The 22,173-nt window shown below is 53.8% G+C and overlaps 1 protein-coding gene across 2 annotated transcripts in view; it reads left to right on the top strand.

The window, feature by feature from the left end:
- The window catches only part of LOC144719803 (RNA-binding protein Nova-1-like), a 32,815-nt gene extending 20,639 nt beyond the window's left edge, over window positions 1-12,176 (top strand). The window contains exons 4-5 of one of the 2 annotated variants that reach the window (XM_078596002.1): window positions 9,227-10,270; window positions 11,074-12,176. In XM_078596002.1, coding sequence (XP_078452128.1) covers window positions 9,227-10,270; window positions 11,074-11,079 — 1,050 coding nt within the window. In that variant the 3' untranslated portion in view covers window positions 11,080-12,176. Of the gene's footprint in view, window positions 1-9,226; window positions 10,280-11,073 lie in introns of those variants that run through there. The other variant, XM_078596001.1, reaches the window with a different exon arrangement.
- The last annotated feature ends 9,997 nt before the right edge of the window (window positions 12,177-22,173 follow it).

Here is a 22,173-nt window from a genome sequence, read left to right as displayed (position 1 = left end):
ATTATTTAATGGCATCAACTCATTGGCCAGAAAGTTTGGGAGAGACGGTGGCTCACGGTTTTGAGTTTGTCTGTCTGTGCTGGTGGTGGTGGCGCATGAGGAGTGGACATTAGTGCGCGATTTTTTATTTTATCGAAAGGTATTGACGCGTAGGCGGCATAATGCTGTGCAGAGCCCAGAGGTCGCAAACGGGTTTTGATTCCTTACCCGTACCCGGCCGCACCAGGGTCGCAAATGGGTACCCGTACCCGGCCGGGTACGGGTACCCGTTCCCTACCCGTACCCTACCCGAAATGAGTGACAAACGGTTACTCACCAGTGACTCACGGCCTACCCGTACCCGTACCCGGCCGCACCAGGGTCGCAAACGGCTACCCGTACCCGGCCGGGTACGGGTAGCCGGGTATCGGGTAGGGTACGGGTATCGGGTACCCGGTTGCGACCTCTGGCAGGGCCCCCGAGCGATGAAGGGAGTGATGGCGCCGCGGTCGACACCGATCCTGACAATCGCCGTTGGCCTCGGGGCGTTTGGCAGTGTTGAATACCACAAAAGCAAATACGGCAACAACAACATTGCCCAATGAAAAATGTGAAAAAGACAAACGGCAATTCTGCCTCCGAGACTTTTGGCCATTTGCCTATCTTTGGTGTATTACATGTTTAATGCTAAATGTGTTGCTGTTCCACTGTGGAACTAGCGACTGTGAGGTGGGGCTCCATGACGGGAAGGCTTCGCTGACGCTAATTCAAACCACCTTGTCCCCTACTTGGCTCTCCACGAATCACGCACATGGATAATTATCAGGGGGTCATTTCTGCATTATGAGCTGATGGGAGGTTTGCTGTATCCACGTATGCTGTAACTGGGCTTCTGCTCTGTGTATCCACGCAGTCAGTGAGGTCTCTGTGCTACGGGAATCATAGCCACAGTGCTCGCCCGTGTTTTATGAGATTTTGGTGACCGCCGTTTCCCCAGGATGACCGTGCTCCACGGGGGGAAGAGGGCTGCGAGTAAACGGAGCCAACTCTAGACGGCGCTCCAGTGAGGATTGCCACCTCCTGGGGTACAAAACAAAAACAGGAAGTTATAGGACGAATCATATCTCGTAAGAGCAAAAGAGGGGAGAGCTACAGAGGAATTGTCCCGAGTGGTGGATTGTTGCAAAACTTGACAAAAGCCAGGACTTGTGTTGTCCTGGAAAGACTTGCAGACATCTCGGTAGAGCTACGTTCTAAAGAGAGGATTTCATGGGAAAACCGGGATGTATACTCTTAGTTCTTTCGGTAAAGTCACGTAGGTAAAAAATTAAATTAAAATTAATAAAAATAAAACAATAAAATCACGACGTTTCGGAGGCAACACAAGTCTCCGTCATCAGGTGGGACCGTCACAGCCAGAGTTGCTGCATCACGAAAGCTTCAAATCTAGAATTAAAACCGGGATGGGTGGCGACCTCAGCTGCTGTTCCGTACGGTGCGGCCTTGCCTCTGTTCCACTAGCCCCGGTCGCCCCTATGTGATGGCAAAAGAATAATAATTATTTAAATCTCCCTTTTCTCACAGGCTCGCCGCATTTATAGCCACTCTGTTTTTTGCCATTTTTGTTTGCTGTTGCTCTTGCCAGCGTGCTCCCAATGTGCTCCAAGGTAAAACCAATAAGCGTTTAAACTATGAAGAAATTTGGTGATCCTCCCAAGTTGGCCTGTTGAGAGGGCTTTTGTAAATCAACGTGTCAGGGGGGGGCAGGGGGAGAGCTGATGGAGACTGCTCTGGGACCATTGCTTGCTGCTCACAGTGCCTGTTGGGTTACCGGCAAGCCCTCCGCCACCCAGATAGAATGTGCGTCTCTTGGATTCTCGTGTTTTTTTTTGCGGATTAAGTTTTTTTTTTACCCCATTTGCCAATATTGGCGAGCTCGCCGTATCCGGAGTGCGGGAGGCTTTGCTGTCGGCCCCGCCAACGGTGCCGTGCTCGCTGGCGTGCGACTCCATCCTCGGGGGGCCTCGGTGCCACGTCTGTCAAATAAATGCCCGCCAAAGCCGCGGCGGATGTGACGTGTACGCCACCGGCTAGTTTCTGTTTGTTTTACTTTCGTCCTTAAGCAGAGTAAAAAACAAACGCAGTGGTCCGACTGGACACCCTACATCGTGGAGGATGTTACTCAGCGCCGGCGCTGCCTACACGCCCTTCTCGATGATTTGTGCCACCTGCCCCATAGTATGCACACACAGCATCTACACACGAGTGTGTAATCCATACACAAAGACAAAGATCCCCTGTATAGCCTTAAGAGACTGTAGGGGCTAGTGCTGTTAGCGAGCACCTATGAAGGCCGGCAAGGCACACGGGGGGTTGGGTCGCCATCACCACGCTGAGTCGACCTAGGGGGAGGCCCAGGACCGGTTAAAATAATCGTCACTGGTGGTGGTCGTGAGCGGGAATTGAACCCAGGTCGCCAGCTTCGTAGTGTAGTGCGCTAACCGCTACACCACCGCACCGTGCTCGATCTCATCCGATCTCGGACATGAAGCGGCGTTCAGCCTGGATAGTGCTCTGCTTACGTGATCATCGGCTGAGGGTTATGCGGCAAAATCTAGTCTCGCCACTGATCTTCTACGCTCCGAGGAACATTACCCCCCCTTCCCGCCTTCACCGACCCACACTAACCAGCATCGTGAAATAAAGGATTTATTTGACTAGAGCAGTGGTTCTTGACCTTTACTGCAGCCTTTGCACCCCGTTGGTTTTCAAAGGTAACGAAAAAATATGTTAATAAATACATCAGGTTTGATGAAACAAGGTAGTTGTACTTACGTGTCCGTGCTTAATTTGTGTTTCGATGATTTACCTTCTAAAAAAAATCTGCCCAGGTCAGGAAGAACCACTGGAATAGAGCTTTCAGAGCGTGGGGAGGCCCCTCATCCACTGGTGGAATTTACTACGCACGCATATGCGCGCTCTGTGTATATGTGTCAATCAGAGCGTGTGTGTACATGCTGTGCTATATAGCAACGTGAGCATGTGCAGAGCGTGTGCTGCATATACGCGTCTGCCTCAAGCTTGGCGCAGGTGACACCAGTGACATCTCGAGCATTAGTGGCGAGTGACGGGCCCCGTATGCATGCTATGTGCCCTATGCCCGGTTGTGTGTGTGTGTGTGTTTTACGGTGGTTATGTGGGGGGAGCGGTTGCGTAGTGGTTAGCGCACTGCGCTTTGGACGCGGCGACCCGAATTCGATTCTTGCTTGCGATCAATAACAATGGCGTATATGTGAACCAGTGCTGGGCCTGGGGCACTGTGAAAACAACATCAGCAAGTGGGGAGACAAAGGTGGCTGGGCGTGGCGTTAGCCACCCACCACCTTGTTTGCCGTGCCAGCCCTCATAGGTGTTCGCTAACAGTCCTTGCCCAACAGTGTTAAAGCTACAAGGGTATATTTGTCTTTTGTTTCTGTATGGTACAGCAGCAGCAGTGATAATTGATGTCTCAACCTGGCTTGCATATCCATTGGATGAGCTCAGCCATGAATGAGCCCCCCGGTGTGATGTATTAACTCCAGCAATAGGGAGACAAAGGTGGCCGGGTGCTCGTGAAGTTAAACGATCGACCACGCAACGTGCCGCGCCGGCCTTAATTGGTACCCAGTAGCATCATTTCCCCACGGTGTAATTCGCTTAATTTGGAAACTTAGTGTGTGTGGTTTATAGGGTCACAGAGGCGTGAAGAAGTTAGAGCATAAACGGGCATTACAGATCTTCTCAGTGTGGTAATGGAGGCGAGGCTTTGATGGTTTGGGCATGTGTTGATAAGAGGCAAAGAAGATGTAATTAGACGGGCTATGGAGATTAGAGACCCATCAACTCGCGGAGACACTCATAGACTCGCGCAGAGACCGATAGGCTCGCATAGAGACCCACATACTGCCAAAAAGAACTATAGACTCATACAGAGATCCAAACTCACACAGCGAACTGTAGACTCGTACAGACACCGATAACTCACATAGTGACTCATCGAGTCAAATAGAGACCGATCCACTCACAAAGAGTTCCACGGAATCACATGGAGGCCTCTGGACGAGAAGGGCTATGGAGATGCCACCGGCGCAGAGCAGCAGGAGTCGAGGGAGATTGAGGGCAAGATTGGAGGACGTGGTGGAGCGAGATACACGGAGGATGAGAGAAGAGGCGGAGGACAGAGGAATTTGGAGAACGGACGACGGCGTCGACAGGGCAGCGCGTTCTTTCATTTGTAATAAACGACTGGACCACGATGTCTGGCTCAGTGTCCTTTATTCGGTTCGTGCTGTACACCCACACGGCTGTCTTTACTCTGTAGCTTCTCCACGGTGCTGACTCCAATGTCGGCCCGATCCACAACAGCAGCCCCGCTGCTGTTTCTCTCACACAGCCCCCCTTGGCTGTACTCGCTGCAACTCCTCTCTCTCCACAGCTCTGACAGCCTCGTGCTGTCTCCCTCTCTCCCTCCGCAGCTCTGACAGCCTCGTGCTGTCTCTCTCTCTCTCCGCAGCTCCTCCTGGCAGCCACACCGCTGCCTCTAACACGCAGCCCTTCTGGCTGTCTCCTCTGCAGCTGCACACCACTCCGCAGCTTCCTCTTGTCTTCGGGGTTGGCTCCCGATGGCCGTCGGTGCCCCCCCTCTTCTCACTCGCCCGCGTGGCCTCACTCTTTTCCGCTCACACCCCGACTGACTTCCCCTTCCGGTTTACCCGCTTAAGGACCCGAACCTTCCACCCACGTCACATGACTCCACCCCCCGTGACGTCACATCCGGAAGGTCGCTTACGCCCGCATTACACATTTGCGGGCCGAGGCTTCTTCTTCCCGGGTTTATTAAGTTGCGTCGTCGGTATAAGCGCCGTGCTTACGAGCGGCTGCACTTGACTCGATAAATGAACAAATGCCATCACCGTACGACTTCAACGTCGGCGCTGCCAAGAAATGAAGTGGAACCCAAAATGTTCCGGTGTCGTAGGTCGTTGCGTGGTCGCGTAGAGTTTCACGAGCAGGTTAATGTGGTTCCGGCAGGTATGCGTGTGGGTACTTCCCGAGTTGATAATTAATCCTGTGACCGAATCGCCCAAAGAAGCCAAGTTAAGTAGGATTTTGAGCCTGGCTCGTGCTTATATGGGTCACCACCAGGGCTTGCCAGACGTTGTAGACACGAGGATGAGAGAGATGGCAGTACAAGAATGGATTCTTAACTCCATCTGTGTAGATATGTGAGTATTGCACCATTGCACGTGTAACGCGTGGGTTTCCTCCAAGTTCTCCAATTTCCTCCCATTAGCCAAACAACTCATTGAGAGAATTGTCCAAGCATCCCAAGGGAGGTCACTCCAGCGTCATGAGACGCATCATATCTGTTAAAAATCACTATCCATTACATCTCATACCAATCTTTCATTAATGCTCTGTATATGCCCCGACTCATACCTCTCCTGTATTGCTCTTCTGAATACATCTCTAAATATTTCTGTCTATATATTTGATGTTTGTTGCCGGTGACCACAGGAGAGAGATGGTCAAGGGCATTACTGCGAAGGTAGTTAACAGCCGTGGACGTTTTGTAAATGTGTATCCGTGCCGTGCTCGGGCGGCTTGCTGCTCTTGCACGGTCACAATCCATGGTCACAATCCACGCACACACCCGCAGCTGCTCAAGCCCAAGTGGAAGCGTCTGCGCTCAGTGCGGGCGTGTGGGCGTGTGGGTGGGACGTGTCCCACTGCCCAGGGAAGGGCAGTGTTAAGTGCCTTATGTGGGCAGTGTTTTTGCTAGCGGCTCCGTAATGGTCTGCGGCCCAGACACAGCACTTCCAATCACGTCAACGCCAAAACAAAGCACTGTATTGTGTTTATTGCAAATAGTCTGGGCTTATTGCATTTTGGGAAGTGTGATGCATGACGGCGGACGAACGCACGGCGTTCAGTCTGTAGGCCGCATGAGTAGTCCGTGGCAAGGTAAGGTAAAAGGTAAAAACAACAAGCCTAACTTTACCATACCTTTTACCTTACCCCAATACAATCACTCTACCCTTACCTTTTACCCTTTAGCAATGTTAGGTAAAAGGTAAAAGTTTAAAAGCAACGAGCCTACCTTTACCCTACCTTCTACTCTTACCCCATACAAATTACCCGATTACAGGGTAATTAATGGGGTACTACACATGAAAAAGGTTTATAACAGATCAATGCAAGGTAGAGTGGTTTATTCGTATAGAATACTCTCGAATCGGGCGTTGAGGCTGTCGACGACACCGTCCTCCATAACTTCTTCGTCCCAGTCGTCTTGGTCGATGACGATCTCATCAACAACCTGATCGAGTTCGTCATTGCCGTCGTCCTCGGACAAACGACGGACAATAAGATCCTGCGCCGCTCCGGCCCGGTTAGACGGGACCTTCAGGCAGCCGGCCATGATCCACGAGTGCAAGCACATGGACTTGATGAAGAGCATCGACTACAGCGACTGGCGAACGCATGTTAACTCCCGCCCGGCTCCGCTATTCGCGCGTTCGCAGGGAGTTGATGTCACCGGCGCTCCCAAGTAGTCGCAGGCCATCTTGTAGTGGGTGGGGAGCAGATATTTACCGGGAGACCACCACTGCATTACGTCAATGAAGGCGCTGGCGGTCATGATGCCCATGCTCAGAAAAATATCGACTTCATTGACGTCGTGGATGGAGCTGCCGACGTTACTGAGGGGTCGCTGTTCAGCACCCTATGCTGAACAGCGACCCCTCCTCCATATGGGCAGCGACTGCCGTCGGCGGGATCGCGAGCACGTCCGAGTAGCGATGCTGCAGGACAGCAGATTGTGGCCTTCAATGTAGCCAGCTCGTCTTGGTCTGTTGTTTTTGGCAGCTGTGGATTCAAGCAGGATGCCACAATGGCGGGTTCCTGAACCAGGAAGTCGTGGTACCGCACCAGCTCGGCCTTCATCCCCGTCACAGTCAAAGACTCATCGATCGCTCTAAGAGTGGCTTCACTTTGATCGCAATGACAGATCAGGTGCTCCATTGTCACCGGCATGACCTAGCGTGGCATTCACAGGAATGCTGTCACGATGATTGCCCACTGCATTTCAGAGAAAGCACCGACACGGATCACATCCTGGGAGCGCCATGATAATGTCCAATGGGACACGCTTTTTGATGGCGTCGTCGCCCACGTCAAACGTCGAATTCCACCTGGTCGGCGAGTCCTGGTGCGTCGGCTCCTTGCTGGCGAGCTTGACGTTCTCGGCCTCGCGGCGGTACGACTGACATACGACCTTGCTGCGCCTGATATTGATGAGCGCCTTTGAGAACTTAGACGACGCCGATCTGGACTGAATGATCTGCACAACGAATATGGTGGCAAGCCCGCAACTGCTCATATCTGACGTCCACGTTGACCAGCGCGAACAACGTCTTGACAGCACTGATCGCATCGGAGCCATTGTCGCTGGTGACAGCGAGCAGCTTGGTCGAAACATTGCGCCCGAGGCTTTGGAGGTGCTCAAAGAGAGCGGCGCCAATGCGCTTGCCGACACCCCTTCCAGACTGCACATCGAGTATCGTCAGCAGCATGGATTTCGACGCATCAGATTTGGTGTCGATCCAGTGCACCATGACCACCCGTCGATGGTGAGCGAGATGGCGACGTCCAGGTTGGAGAAGAACGCCCAAACGATGGGCAGCATGATGGCGTGAAACTCAACAATCCTGCGAATGACGGTGCGGGTCGATAGGCCCTCGTATCCCTGCGTCAATGTGTGGACCAAGGTCTTGAACTTGTCGCTGCCTGCGGCTCGCAAAGAGATTACACCTTGGATAACAAAATCAACCACCGCATTCTCAAACTTTAGCAGGAGGTGATCCAGGATTGCTGGCCGGCTCAGCGTTTGCCGCATTAGGTGGCTCGCCAACGCCGACGTCCCGACCTCGCTGTCTGAGGCGAGCACGTTGTGCTTCTTGAGGTGGGCTTTCCACCTCAACACGTTCATGTGGGAGGAAAACCACTTTCCTTGCTGCACACGGGGATCACCCTCCATCCAATCGTGCGTTTGCTCCCACGGGAACGCACGCCGCTGCCTCTTACGATTGCTGTTCGCACCGACCCCCGAAATGCCGTTTCTGGCATCCTCGACCTCATCCTCTACCTCAAGAATCTGGTCCGTCTCCATCTGGTCCAACATCAATGATTCCAATTTCAAATGGAGGCTACGGACTGCACCACAGACCTATTAGCGAGCGGTAAACAGGGTATTTACCGGGTAATACTTCGCGATACCTTTACCCTACCCTTTACCTTACCCCTTGGCATCGTTGACACCTTTACCCTTTACCTTCTACAATATTTACAACAAGACTGCCCTGGCTTCTTAAGTTTAAAGTAATGCAGAAAGTGAAATTGCTTGTGTTCTCCTAAGGAAGCTTCGAGAGGACCCATTTTATGCAGCTGTTCATTCTGGTGCAGGCCACAAACGCTCGACCGTTGATTGAAGTGCGGCACAATGCGCCGTGCATCCTGTTTCTAAAAGCCTCTGTTGGAGACTCCAACGCCGCTGCTAATGCCGACGGTCGGTGCTGCCCCCACGTTGTTGGCGAAGGGCCGCGCGGGATTTTTTTTGACGAACTGCAGCGCGCGAACCCCCCTCCCCCACCCCCCTCGCGAAAGACCGGCACAAGGGGTCAGAGGTGTCAGCGGGATGGTCACGGCTGCCGGAGACTTCTGACGCAATGGAAGAAAATCCGGCGCGTCGGCCCGAAGGCGTTCACGAGGCTCCGTATGGTCCTGTACTTTTTTTTTAATGTGTGCGAGAAGAATATAATGTCGCCACCGTAACTCGATGCTGATTTCTTTTGGATGAACTGAGCCCGCTGAGGGAACAGCAGACAAAGCAGCCCCAACACGCATTGAGAGATGGAATGCCTTTGTTTTGAGTGAACTGGGGGGGGGGGTGAGGCAGTGGTGGGGGGTGAGGGTTTGAGCGGAATGGGTAAGAGTGGGCGGTCAGAGCCTCTTGTTTGTTATACGGCAGATTTAAAGACGGTGGAGTCGCAGATGAATTGTGAGCGGGCACAATGCCTTTTATGATGACACCTGTCACAGGATAATTCCACTCTGGCAAAAAAAAATCGTTCGGAGGAGATTTGATCGCTGTGGGCGACGGTAACCCTTCTCTCATCGGCCTTTGCATTTGTGCGCAATTGTTTTGCAGGCGAAAATCATCGTGCCGAACACCACCGCCGGGCTGATCATCGGCAAGGGTGGCGCTACCGTCAAGTCCATGATGGAGCAGTCGGGCGCCTGGGTGCAGCTCTCGCAGAAGCCGGAGGGCGGCAGCCTGCAGGAGCGCGTGGTGACGGTGAGCGGCGAGCCCGAGCAGTCACGCCACGCCGTGCAGCTCATCGTCCAGAAGATCCAGGAGGACCCGCAGAGCGGCAGCTGCCTCAACATCAGCTATGCCGGCATCACGGGGCCCGTGGCCAACGCCAACCCCACCGGCTCCCCGTACGCCAGCCCTGCGCCAGGCATCTCCCCAGGGGACGTGATGCCCACCGCGGGACTACTGGGCCACGCCGGCCTTGCCAACGTGGCCGCCTTCCCGACCGTGCTGTCGGGCTTCGGCGGAACCGACCTGGTGGCCATCTCGTCGGCGCTCAGCACCCTGGCGGGCTACGGCTACAGCCTGCCGGGGCCCGGGCTGGCACTGGGCCTGGCGCCGGCCGCGCCGACGCCCATGTTCGGCTCCAGCCCATCGGCGATGGCGGCGGCGAACATCCTCGCGAGCTACGCCAACGAGGCGGGCGGCATGCCCAGCTCGGGGGGCGCCGCCGCCGCCGCGGCCGCGTGCGCCGCGGCGGCCGCGGCCGGCGGGGCCCCCGGCGCGTTCTCGCTGGGCGGCCTGGGAGCGGCGGGCATCGCCGCCAACGGCGGGTACATGGGCTCGGCGGCCACGCCGCTCATGGCCGGCGCTCTGCTCGGCGGGGAAAAGCACGACGGCGGCAAGGACGCGCTGGAGATCGCGGTGCCCGAGAACCTGGTGGGCGCCATCCTCGGCAAGGGGGGAAAGACGCTGGTGGAGTACCAGGAGATGACGGGCGCCCGCATCCAGATCTCCAAGAAGGGCGAGTTCGTGCCGGGGACGCGCAACCGCAAGGTGACGATAACGGGGCCCCCGGCCTCGACGCAGGCCGCACAGTACCTCATCACGCAGCGCATCGTCTACGAGCAGGGCCTGCGCGCCACCAACCCGCAGAAGGTCGGGTAGCGTCGCGCTCCGGCTTTGGCCGTCCCATCTTTCTCCCACACCCCCCCCACGCATCCAACCCCCATTTCTCAAACAACACCTACCGGTCCCCCTCTCCCCCCCCCGTGCATCCCCCCCTGTTATCCCCTCCTGCCTGCCAAACTCAAGATGTCACACGATTCTTTTCTAAAATGGTTCCTAACTGGTCTCTGGTGTGCGCTGCAACCTATTCTGAACAAAAAAAATGTTTAGCACAATTCAGTTTGATGCAGGGCAATGGCCGAGGCAGCGTTCCCGTCCGTCGCACAAAACAACTACGGCGGATGCGCAATCGTACGTTGCGCGTAGACGCTTTTCGTGAGGAGAACGGAGGGCAAAGCACACGACGAATTGGATTCCTCGGTGGCACATTGAACAGCTCGACCTGTTCCTGTTCGCAAAAAAAAAAGTTTGGAACCTGATGTCCAGGAGTCGGCCACCTGAGCACAGATCGCTAAATGCAATTTTATGCTCAAGCGCCTAGCGTAGCGGGATACGTCACCCCAGGCGCGCGACTCGAACCCAGTTTTGGAGTCTTTTAGGAAGTGCCGTCAGGGGCGAGGCCGGTGGGCCACCGCAGGAAGGCAGAAGCCTCCTCCGTTGAACGTGCCACACCCGACAACTAATTTAATTTTCGTCACTGACTATTGTATGTAGAAAAATGAAGGCACCCTTATTAATAAGCTGCGTCTTTTAATATATGACCTTTGTGTGTGCGGTTTTTGTTTAGCTCGATGTTATTGTTTATATACTTATGTGTGTGTGTGCGTATACAGTTTTAAGTGGCTACAAGCGCTCTTGACAAGTCTTATCAGCTTTAAGTGAGGCGTGCGAGGGAGGGCGAGCGTGGGGCCCAGGTGTTAATGCTGCTGGAAAGAAAGAAAGAAAAAAAAACTCCACGCGGCAACTTTCCGTTTCCCGATCATCGGCGGCCGATTAAACAGCGAGAATACAGCAAGAGGAGGGTGGCAATAATTACTCAGCGGTTTGCCAAGACTATGGCTGTTTACTCCATGTCGGTTTCAAGTGCAGCTGCATTGGACAACGTATGCATGCGACTTACATAGTAATTACAGAAAACAAAATATATATGTATAGTAATAACGATTACAATTTACAAACGTTTTAGGCATATTTTTAGAATGACCAAATGCGTTGTAGATAGATGATGTCGTTTTGTTTTCACTCGGATGTTCGTTTTTTTGCCGTTCGTCTTTGTTTTGAATGTACGTGGTTTTAAAAGAAAACAAATGTTTATTTGGATTTGTGCTGGGTATTTTTTGTTGTTGTTGTTGTTGTGGCCAGGTTTCAACGTCACGTCGATTCCTTTTGCGCTGTGGAGTCCCGCCGGTTTCCCCGCCCCCCCCCCCCGTCACATTTGACCCCGTAGCCGTGTTTAAAACGTGTGCAAGTGCCAACTGTACTGAAAATATATCTAGAGACAGTATTTTGATGTACAGTAAACTAGTTTTCATAGCTGTTCAACAACAACCCGTTTGAATTGTAGGATAGATTTTTGGTATGCGGAATACGTATTATGCTAATATGTGCGATTGGTGTTTAAACAAAAAAAAAGTGGAATTTGTGTAATTGCATGGACATGGAATGCAAATGTGAGGGGTTTTTAATGTACGCCATAGGTGCACTATATGTGACATACAGCGAGCATATGTGAGTTGCCAAACTGCTTTTAAACGTGGAGAAATACTCTCACTCGCAGAGCGCGGGCCAGTCGCTCCGAGCCGCGCTCTCGAGCAAAATGCCCGTGCCCCGTACCCGCAGCAAGGGACGCGTGCCGCGTGCCATGCGAACGACGCCCCCCACCCAATCGCTCCGGTCGCCGCGACGATCCGAAGGTCCCCTCGCTTAAGTGCGCCCCCCGCCTCCCCCTCCCCCCACCCCAACCCCCCCCCCCCCCCCCAGTGTTAATATGCAACTATGGGTCACTCGGAAATGTTCACGCCGTTTTCATTAGCGCCGTCGTTTAATTAATCGTTTCTCACATCCCGCCCGAGCACGGGGTCCCGCAGGGGGCTGGCCTTGGCTCGCGTGCTGCTGAGGTTGCAACGTTCCGAGCGAACGTTCTCCCGGCACCTGTGAAGCCGCGCGTCGGCTTGCCCTGCTTTGCGTGTCGTTCCAGTTCACTCTGCGGGGGGTGGTGTGGCAGGAACAGCGCAGCCTCCTCGCCCAGGGCTCCATCGCCCGTTCGTCTCAACGGGCGTCGTAGCGGTGTTGATGCTTTCATTACGTAACGTGCGCAGCGTTGTATAGTTTCCCACGTCGTAGCATAAGCGGTCTGCCGAAAGGGATAGCGGCGAGGGTACAACGTGGGGCAAGAAAAAGTTCTGAGGCGACCCACAGTTGCATATTCACTCATGGGCCGCGGCGTGCAGTCAATCGCTCAGCGGGCCCGCTTTTAATTGCTCTCACGATTTGTCTTAACGCTGTGACTTTTTTCCAGGATCTTGTTGTGTCGTCGGCTTAAGCTCTATGTTCCCGTTAAGCCCAACTTCTCCGTAGTTGTCGTATTAATCTTAAAAAAAAAAAAATACAATTTATCTGCCGTGACATTTTCCCAGACCACGCTTAACCGAGCTCGTTTGCAGAGAGTGCCGTTAGCCAGCGGCGCTCGACGCAGCTTTGCCAAACGCATTTAACGTGCGGAATCTACCATCGGCGGTGTGTGCATGTTCGCCTGCTTAGAAGTATTTCTGAGAGAAAAAAAGTATTGTTTGTAACTTTTAAGTGGAGTATGTGAAATAATATTTAACTGGGTCTGTACGACGTGCACTTTCTCTCCATGTTCTATTGCTTTTCAATGTTTTGCTCATCATTATACTACTTACAAAGCAACGTTACTGAAATGCAGAGTTGTATAAAACTAAAAAATAACTTTACTTGAATTTCTCATTCCACAGCTGAAATGACCCCCCCCCTCCTCCTCGCCACCCTGTCATTGCCCCTTGCCCTTTACCTTTCCGTGCCCCCCTCCCCACACCCCCCCCCCTCCCTGCCCCCTCCTTCAAAACAGGAAGATGAGTTTACATTCTTCATAGTTAGAAACAAATGAAGCTCCCACGTGGCCAGGTTGTCCTAGTCTCCATTTCTTTGAAACAAATTGTGGCGAACGATTTGTTGATACCATTTTTCATGTAACTCCTGACATCTGTGAGGCGACGTTTCTCATTTAGCCTTTAAATTATTTAACCACTCTTAATCAAGTCGGGACAGTGATTGAGGGGTTTGTACCATGCTAGTGTTTTTTTTGTGTGTGAAACTGTTGGAGTTGAATGCTGTAGAGGATATTTCTATTATACTCATTATCATTTATAAATATGTGCTTTTGTCCATCGCATCACTCTGTGTCTCCTGTCTCATTTTTATCTCTGCCTGTCGCAAGCCTCACGGTCCATCCACTCGGGTCCTAACTGAACACCTTCAACATCCCACAGCGAAACAGTTGCTCCGTCAGTCCATCGTCTCGCGCCGCCTGCCGCGCCACCACCCCCCTCCCCCCCCCAAACTCCTCTCCCCCCCCTGCCACTCGACCGCAAATTGCTCACCCCCTTTCACCCAAGGCTCGATTTGCGCGAGTTTTTTTTTTTGGACGAAAAACGAGCGGTACACAAAAACAAAAAAAACTAAAACACGAAGAGGGGACGGCGAAGTAAGATTTTTACAAACCCATCGCCGACCGAGACTTCGGGTCGCCGATGTCGGCCGGTGGCCACAGCAACGGCGAGGCGGTAATTCGACACAGATGGGGCAACTTTGATTCCATGAGAGAAATAAAATAACATGTAAATAAAAACACGCATGGTAGTTGATTCCACAAATATATTTTTGTTTTGGGTTACCACTGACTTGGAGCGGGCAGCCAAGTGCCTCCTCCCCCCTCCCCCACTCCGCCCCCCAACTACCCCCCCCCCCCCCCGCGTGTCACGGTGACCTTGTTCCCACCACCATCGTCAAGGTGTAACCTCATTCTCAGGGTTGTGCCCTTCCATGCTGTGCTTTTTTGACCGGTCCAGCTGGGTGACCATCAGCATGCGTCGTTTTTTGAGGGCTGCGAGGGGTGTCCTCCACCGCACCGCGGGGACCCCCCCCCCCTCCTCCCCCCACTCCTCCAACCTTCACACTCCGCGACCCCCCCACCCCCTCACCTTTTTGCACCCCTGCATCCCCCTTTTTATACTAACGCAACATGGTTCCTGCACAACCTCTCCATCCATGAGGTGCCCGCCCCTCCCTCCCTTGGTCAGGCATCTCCTCCCGCATGGTGATGATGATGGTGGTGGTGGTGATGGTGGTGGAAGTGACGGTGGTGGTAAATGGTGGGAGAGAAAGCAGCAGCAGCAGAAGCAGGCAGTGTAGCCAAGGGTAGCGTGCGCCGTCAAGCTGCTGCTGTTGTCGCCGCCGTTGCTGCTGCTGCTGGTGGTGGCGGCACCCAGATGGCGTGGCGGTGGTGGGGTCCTTCCCGTGAGGGGGTATTCCTCAACGCCCAACACACGCGCCACGCTTGACCGTGGCGGCACGCGAACCGCGCAGCGTGTCCGGTCCCCGCTGTGCCGTGCTCGTGGCCTGCCTGCGTGCGCGCGTTGAGCCGCGCGTGCGCAACCTTGGCCCGCGGCGCGTCTCACGGCGCGTCCCGCCGAGCTCGGAGCGTTCCGCGTGGGGGGCAGGGGGGGGGGCTTCGCGTGGCCGTCCGCTCGGTGGAGTGAGCGACGCAGCGAGGAACGTTTCGTTAAATTTGATTCGCCTAATTTATACAGCGCGTCACGTCGCATTGCACATGATTTATGGTTCGGTCGTGCAAACGTCATTTTCATGGCAGTCAGCCGATAGGTTAGTTCGTGTTTGATTTTAAGTGCAATATTCTGTTTTGTTTTTTAAGTTCGATTGAAAAGGGATTACCTCATTCGCATATTTTCCGTGTTTGCACTCCTATCATTTGCAATTTTTAAAAGTCGTTTCGGGGGAATAGCGCCGACCCGCATGGTTAGGCAATCAGTATTTACGCTGTTCGCAGGACTTTTTATTTATCTTGTAAACTCGAGGCAGCTGTACAGAGTGTCCGTGGAGGAAGAGCCGGTGTATATATTTGTTACTCCAAAGACTTTATTTTTGTACTTGAATAAAATATAAAGAACTCACCCATGGCACATGTGCAGTCTAATTTATAATTTGTCCTTTAAGGTGGAAGAGCTCCCAGGATCGCTCCCGTTCACGCTTAAAACCGCCGCCTCCTTCTCTCTCTCACGTCCCCACGATGGCGGCGAGCCCGTTGCACCAAGTTCAAGCCTGACAGCGCTGGGAGGCAAATTCTTCTCTCTCCGATAACCCACGGCTTGCCGTTTGCTTTGACCCGGCGTCTGACCTGCCGTACGCTTGACGAGCCTGGCGGCCTGCGCCCGTGGCCCACGTGCAACTTGGCTGCGTGGGTTCCTGCGAGGACCTGTCGCTAAATGCTGGCGTCGACTGAATTGGCACCGGCCGACCGGTGCAGAAGATGATTTATGGGGTACAAGTGACACCACGAGCTCCGCACGAAGACGGGGAATTCAGTGTTTGTCCGTGGATCATCAAGAGGCACCGATTCAAAAACTTAATAAAACACACACACACAAAAGACTGTGTTATTGACCTGTGTGCCTGTGCTCTTGTGTTGAGCTGAGAATCGATGATGGTTTTACTTGCGGGGAAATCTCGCCACATTTGTCGGGTCCCCCTGGCGCCGTTAATTAACCGGGCGTTGCGCGCGTTACACAAACTTTGCGCCCGGGGTCGTGTGTTTATGTTGCAGCGTGAAGCTCCTCGGTTGTGCTTTATCCGTAATTGTGGAATGGTGTCTTGGATAAAGTGGTTGCGGTCATAAAAAAAAAAGTGTTCAACGTGTCACAAAATCATGTCCATTTTTTTTACCCCACCCCCCCCCCCCCCCAGTAAATTGCGGTGAAATATCCACTCGGGTTTTATGACAATCGAGGACTGCAGAGATGAGTCGTGCAATGCTATTTGGAAGCTCTGTGTCAATCTACTGCTTGATGAAGACCTCCCCACGCCTTGTCAGTCACTTGGCTGGTGAATGTGTGGGCTTGTGTGGGTTTGTGTGGGTTTGTGTGGGTTTGTGTGGGTTTGTGTGGGTTTGTGTGGGTTTGTGTGGGTTTGTGCGGGTTTGTGTGGGTTTGTGAAGGGGAAGGGAGGGGGGTCTCAGGACTGGTGCAGATATCATTCGTCACCGATAAATTAGCCGTGGAAATCAAACTCATGTCACCGGATTAACAATGCATTGCGCTAATCGCTGCACCACCGCTCCATCCCATAACGCTGCTATGCAATCCCAAATTAGGTACAAACAAGAATTGGTCCATTCACAGCAGCAGCCCAACGTCATTCATTTCGTTTCCATCTCTCTGCCTGTTGACATGTAATTACGGTTTGTCAATTTGGCATTGTGCAGTGCAAGTTTACGCTTTGCTGAGAACGGCTTTCATCTGCTGTCTCTCTTGCTCGCGATCCCCTGCAGGGCCATGTGCCTTATGAGAATATAGGATGATGGTGATGATAGTGATGACGGTGATGGTTTCGCTCAGTGGTTTTGCAAAAGCCTTAAAATACGCCGGGCATTTCGGAGCGCCTTTGTGAGTCTTGCGCCTTTGTGGGTGACCTCATTCGGAACAGAAAAAAAGACACAACGACCATGTTGTCGTCGTGGAGTTCCAACCGAAATGAGATTAATCGGTCATGGCCTGGTTTGGCACGCAGAGATCACGAATAAACGACGCTTGGTCACGTGTTTTGATAAAGTCACAAGAGCCGGGGAGGATTACTCCACGCTTGTAAAAATGCATCTCGAATTGGGAATTAAACACTGAATATATATCCTCAGAGAAATGAAACCGGCCAAATCCTGCTTTTAGGGCAATTTTTTTTCTCAAATCCCAGTCGTGTCCGCCTGCTCTCGCGTCTCTCCACGCGTCACATCTCTCCGCGGTCACCAATCAACTGATGAATGCGCGCAGGAGGGCATCGCTGATTTGCATTTGCAAGGGTGAGCAATTGTTAAGCGTGGATGGGGGCGTGTGGGCCCAAACGCTGAGGTTTCTGACAGCCCCCCCCCCTTTCCCCCTGTGGAGATCACGACGCTATGGTTGCTTGATTACAATTAACCCTGCGCCCCCACCTCCCACCTCCCACCCCCGTGCGCAGCGACCGGCAGACAAAGGAACGCGCACTGCGCACAGAACCGCGCTGTGCCGAGAGAATCGATATGACACCGAATCAATGAGAACGCGCATGGGAGGAGGATTTATGCGCGACGCGAAGACGCGTCTGGTTCAGAGCAGGGGGTTCATTAGCCCCCTGATCAGACCTCGCGCTTAGCTGCCCGACCTTTGAAACAGCTCTGAAATGGGATCACAAAAGCATTACTTGATGCCGGGTTGTCAGGGACGGCGTCTTGCGTCTGCCAGCGCGGTGGCGAAGACAGGGCACGCGCGTGGTGCTGTGCTCAGGAGGTGATACGTGTGTGTGTATGTGTGTGTGCGCACACAGAAATGGAAAGAAACCACTGCGAGTGGCCACATGGAATATTCGAACGCTCACTGCGGAGGAGAGGCTGCTGTGCTCATCTGTCGGGAGTTGGACTGGTACCGCCCGGATCTCTGTGGTATTCAGGAGGTCCGGTGAACTGGCTCTGACCCCAGTCACCATGAGGGTGGACAGTCCTTTACTCGGGGCAGGAGACTGCCAAACAACAGGGAGTGTCTCTTCTGAACAAAAGAATGAAGGGGATGTGGGAGCGTGGCGGTGAGGTGTGGGAAGCTGTAAGCCCCAAACTAATGTAAGCTCGCCTCTCCATCAACCAGAGGCGAGGAGTGGTGGTGGTGGTTGCTTATGTCCCCACCGAAGATGAACATCAGTGGAGGGATGCAGGCAAGGCCAATGAGTCAGATGCTTTCTATGACCGAATGGGTCATGATGCCGGCACCTGGGCTGGAATGATTGGAAGGCACGGGCCAGATTAGCTCAATCACAACGGTAGAAGGCTGCTAGACCTTTTTGCAGCCCATGGGCTTCATCATCGGCGCCTCCACACAACATCATGGATGTAGGGTCCAAGCAAGAACATCTGCTGAACTATATAATGACGGAAGAGCAGATGCGGGCTCATGTCCTTGATACCAGGACCTACCGTGGAGCTGATCTGCCCACTGACCATCGGTTTGTCATCTGTAAGATGGGCCTGTCATTTTTCCACTGGTGGTGGGTGTCCATCTAGGACCCCATTAAAACCCACAGTGGTCTGGTCTCAGCTAGCTGATGAAAGTTGCAAGGGAAAATTTCATTACCTCTTGCCGAGGGGAAATGGGCGAGGTTTAGTACTGTGGCTCATACAGCTGCGATGGCTGCTTTGGGTACACAGTCCAGACCTCCTCAGAGACCATAGCTGACAGAGGACGTTTTCTAGCTGGCTAAGAAAAAGCGACAGGCCCACTCCCACCGTCTCGGCATGCCACGTTGGAGAATGATGAGGCTTACCGCAGCCTTCGCTTGGAGGTTTGGATAGCCGTGCGGCACTACAAGGATGAGTGGTGGTCGCGGGTTGCTGAGGAGATGGAATCTGCTTCAGTAGCTCGCGATCACAAATCATCCTTTAACTCCATCAAAAAAGTAACTTGTAGTGTCACATGTATCACCATCCTTAGGGTTAAGAAAACGTGATCCAATCTCCGACCCCCAGGAACAGGTTTGCAGATTTACTGAGCAATTCTGTGAGGTCTTGGGGGAGGGGAAATCCCTCATACAGAAAAAAAACATCATGGGGCAAAGTGGGGATGACCCTGTTTCCGTGCGTCATATTTTAGAAGAAGTAGTCACCTCCTGTGAGTGACTGGCTGAAGTGCCATCTGTTGAGGAAGTACGGAAGGTGATCCGCAGGAAAAGCGCCAGGCAGAGATGATCTCCCAAGCGAAATGCCGACGGAGGGTGGCGTTTGTGTGCAGACTGCCCTATATGACATCATTATAAATCTCTGGACCACTGGACGAGTTCCGCAGGATTTGAAGGATGCCCTGGTGGCCGCCCTCTTTAATGGAGACCGCATACACTGTAACAACTACAGGGGCATCTCCCTCCTCAGTGTGCCGGGAAAGGTCCTGGCAAGGATTGTTCAACATCACCTTGCCAGGGACGCTGAGGAGAGGCATGTGGAGCCCCAATGTGGTTCCTGGCCAGGGTGGTCCTACACAGAAGTCATATTTTCTATCCATTTGCTACAACAGAGGTGGAGGGAATTCAAACATGTTCTACATTTCTGCTTTATTAACCTAGTCAAGGCCTATGATACCATCAATAGGCCTGTGCTCTGGGCTGTTTTTAGTGCTTTCGGAGTCCCTGACTCTCTACTCACAATCAATAAGGGCATTCATGATGGTAGGCAGGTCCGGGTAAAGCTAGGTGGCCGGGAGTCGGAGCCATTCCCTGTTTACTTTGGGGTGCGACCGGGATGTTCTCTGGCTCCCACATTATTTAACACCTTTTTCGACCATGTAGTTCGAGAAGTCTTCCATGGCTTTACCGGAGGAATCTCCATCTGGTACAGATACAATGGGAGGCTGGTCGATGCCCGGATTCGGTCGAGGGATAGCTCCCTATTGGTCAACCATGTTATGTATGCTGATAATTTGGTGATTGCTGGTTACTCAGAGGAGGAGTTAGAGGCGCTGCCGCTAGACCTGGAGCATGCTATAAAGAGCACCTGCCTGGGTATTTTGTGCACCAAACACTCCACCCCTCAACTCTCCATTGGTGATGGGGCAGTTGTGGAGAGAGTGGAGAGTTTCCCGTACCTGGGCAGTGTGCTTATGCCCACTTCTGGTTTGACAGCAGTGGTCTCACTCCGAATGAGTTGAGCGGCATTATTTTTTCATTGGCTGCATAACGCTGTGTAGCTACCTGGTCTATCGCTCCACAGAAAGCTTCGGGTCTTCTCAGCCAAGATCACACCCTCCCTTCTCTATGCTTGTGAAACGTGGACCCCCCGAATGAAACATATTCGCTGGTTAGAAACATTCAGGCTGGCCTACCTACTCTACATCCTAGATGTAACCCGGCTGGATTGTCTGAGGAGCTCACAAATCCTCTAAAGATCCGGACAGAGTCCCATCGGTGAGCTCCTCCGACAGGCAAGGTTGCGCTGGTTGAGTCATGTAGCCTGTATGCCCAGTCATCGCATGTCTAAACAGCTTTTGTACAGCCAGATAGAGGGGGCTAAACGGGCGCGGCACGTGCTATAGAAGAGATGGAGTAATGTAGTACAAGAGGATGTGGAGCTGAGTGGACTTGCCGATTACTGGTACCAACGGTGTCAAGATCGGCCTCTGTGGAGGAGGCTCGTGAAGGAAGCTACTGGGCAGTTGGAGTCAGTCGCCCTCCAACAACAACGGAGGGCAGAGGAGCGACGCTCACAACAACGAGCAGAGCGCCGGGCGGCTAAAACACAGCAAGATGTCACAGTAGGGGGCACAGGTGGTGCATCTGCCAGTCGACCCATGGCACCTGGGTCTGTCCCGTGACCTCACGTGGTCTTAAAGTACACATAGCCTGGCACAAGCGCCGCGGTGACGTCACCGCCACTTCGTGGCGAATCGCGGTTGTTATTGTTGTTGTTGTGCGCGCGCGAGCCACTGCGGGCTGCGACACACGGATCAAGTCACTATCGCGACTTTTCACACCCCCCCCCCCCCCCATTTCAAGGTCACTCTGCAACCGCCACCGCTAAAGGAAGCAGCAGGAGCCGCCGGCGCGAGCGAGAAGGAACCCCAACACCGCGGCACGGAGGCGCACCGACTCGAAGTCCACGCTCGGCTTCGTTTGCGGGCAGTCACGCATTGGTACCGACAACCTACCACCCCCCCCACACCCCTTCGCTGCTGGTGATGCTGCAGCAGCTCTCGGTAACCTCCGCAGCTCCCCCGCGAGGGAGGAGACGCGGGGACGGTGCGGGGACTCGCCACGCCATCTGCGCGCCGCGGCGAATGCCCCTCTCGCCTGCCTCCGCCCCCCCCCCCAAGTCGGACGGCCCCGGCCCGGGTCAGGGCGGTCTGTGAATGAGCGCGGGGCCGTTCGTCGCTCGTGCCGCTCTTTAATTAAAAACTCGCCACGGCTCGACGGAGTGGCTCGTGGCGCCGCGTGGGTTCCTCGAGCCCCCCCCCCCCCGCCCAGTGCGACCCTTCCACCCTGCCGACCTCTGTGGCACAAGGAGAGAGGCCACGGCGCCCCGGAACAATCGGAGGCGCCTCGAATGGTGGCGCCGCTCAGGGGCGCGCGTCGTTGCCCACTGCGGACGAGAAGCGTCCGGCTGCTGACACTTTCAGTGGCTGCGTGAGCAGTGGTACCCTCGCGCGGGTGGTTGTGCAGTGGTTCAATAGTGGTGGTGATGGTGGTGGTGCGTGGGTTGTGCAGCAGTCGTGGTGGTTGTGCAGTTGTGCGATAGTGGTGGTGATGGTGGTGGTGCGTGGGTTGTGCAGCTGTCGTGGTGGTGGTGGTTGTGCAGTTGTGCGATAGTGGTGGTGGTGCGTGGGACGTGCAGCGTCAGTTGTGGAGTTTGGGTTGTGCGGCAGGGGTAGCGCTTGGGATTGTTGTGCTTGAGTGACCCACGCAGCTGCCGTTGACATCTCGGCCTGTCATTAAGTCCCGCGGTGCATCTCCGGTGTTTAAACGCATTCAGGCCGCGAGGATCATCGAGGTACACGGGCCGTCGGATTGCTACCGATCGTCTGTGCATAGATGGTAGTTTTTTTGTGTTTGTCGCCATGAGACGCGGCTTTGTGGTACGGACCATACAATATCCGCGGTGCAGCGGTCGTGGTTTC

This window comes from Lampetra planeri, chromosome 7 (genome assembly GCF_965212315.1).
Source record: "Lampetra planeri chromosome 7, kcLamPlan1.2.h2, whole genome shotgun sequence".
NCBI lineage: Eukaryota > Metazoa > Chordata > Hyperoartia > Petromyzontiformes > Petromyzontidae > Lampetra > Lampetra planeri.
This window is presented reverse-complemented; position numbering and strand designations above follow the sequence as displayed.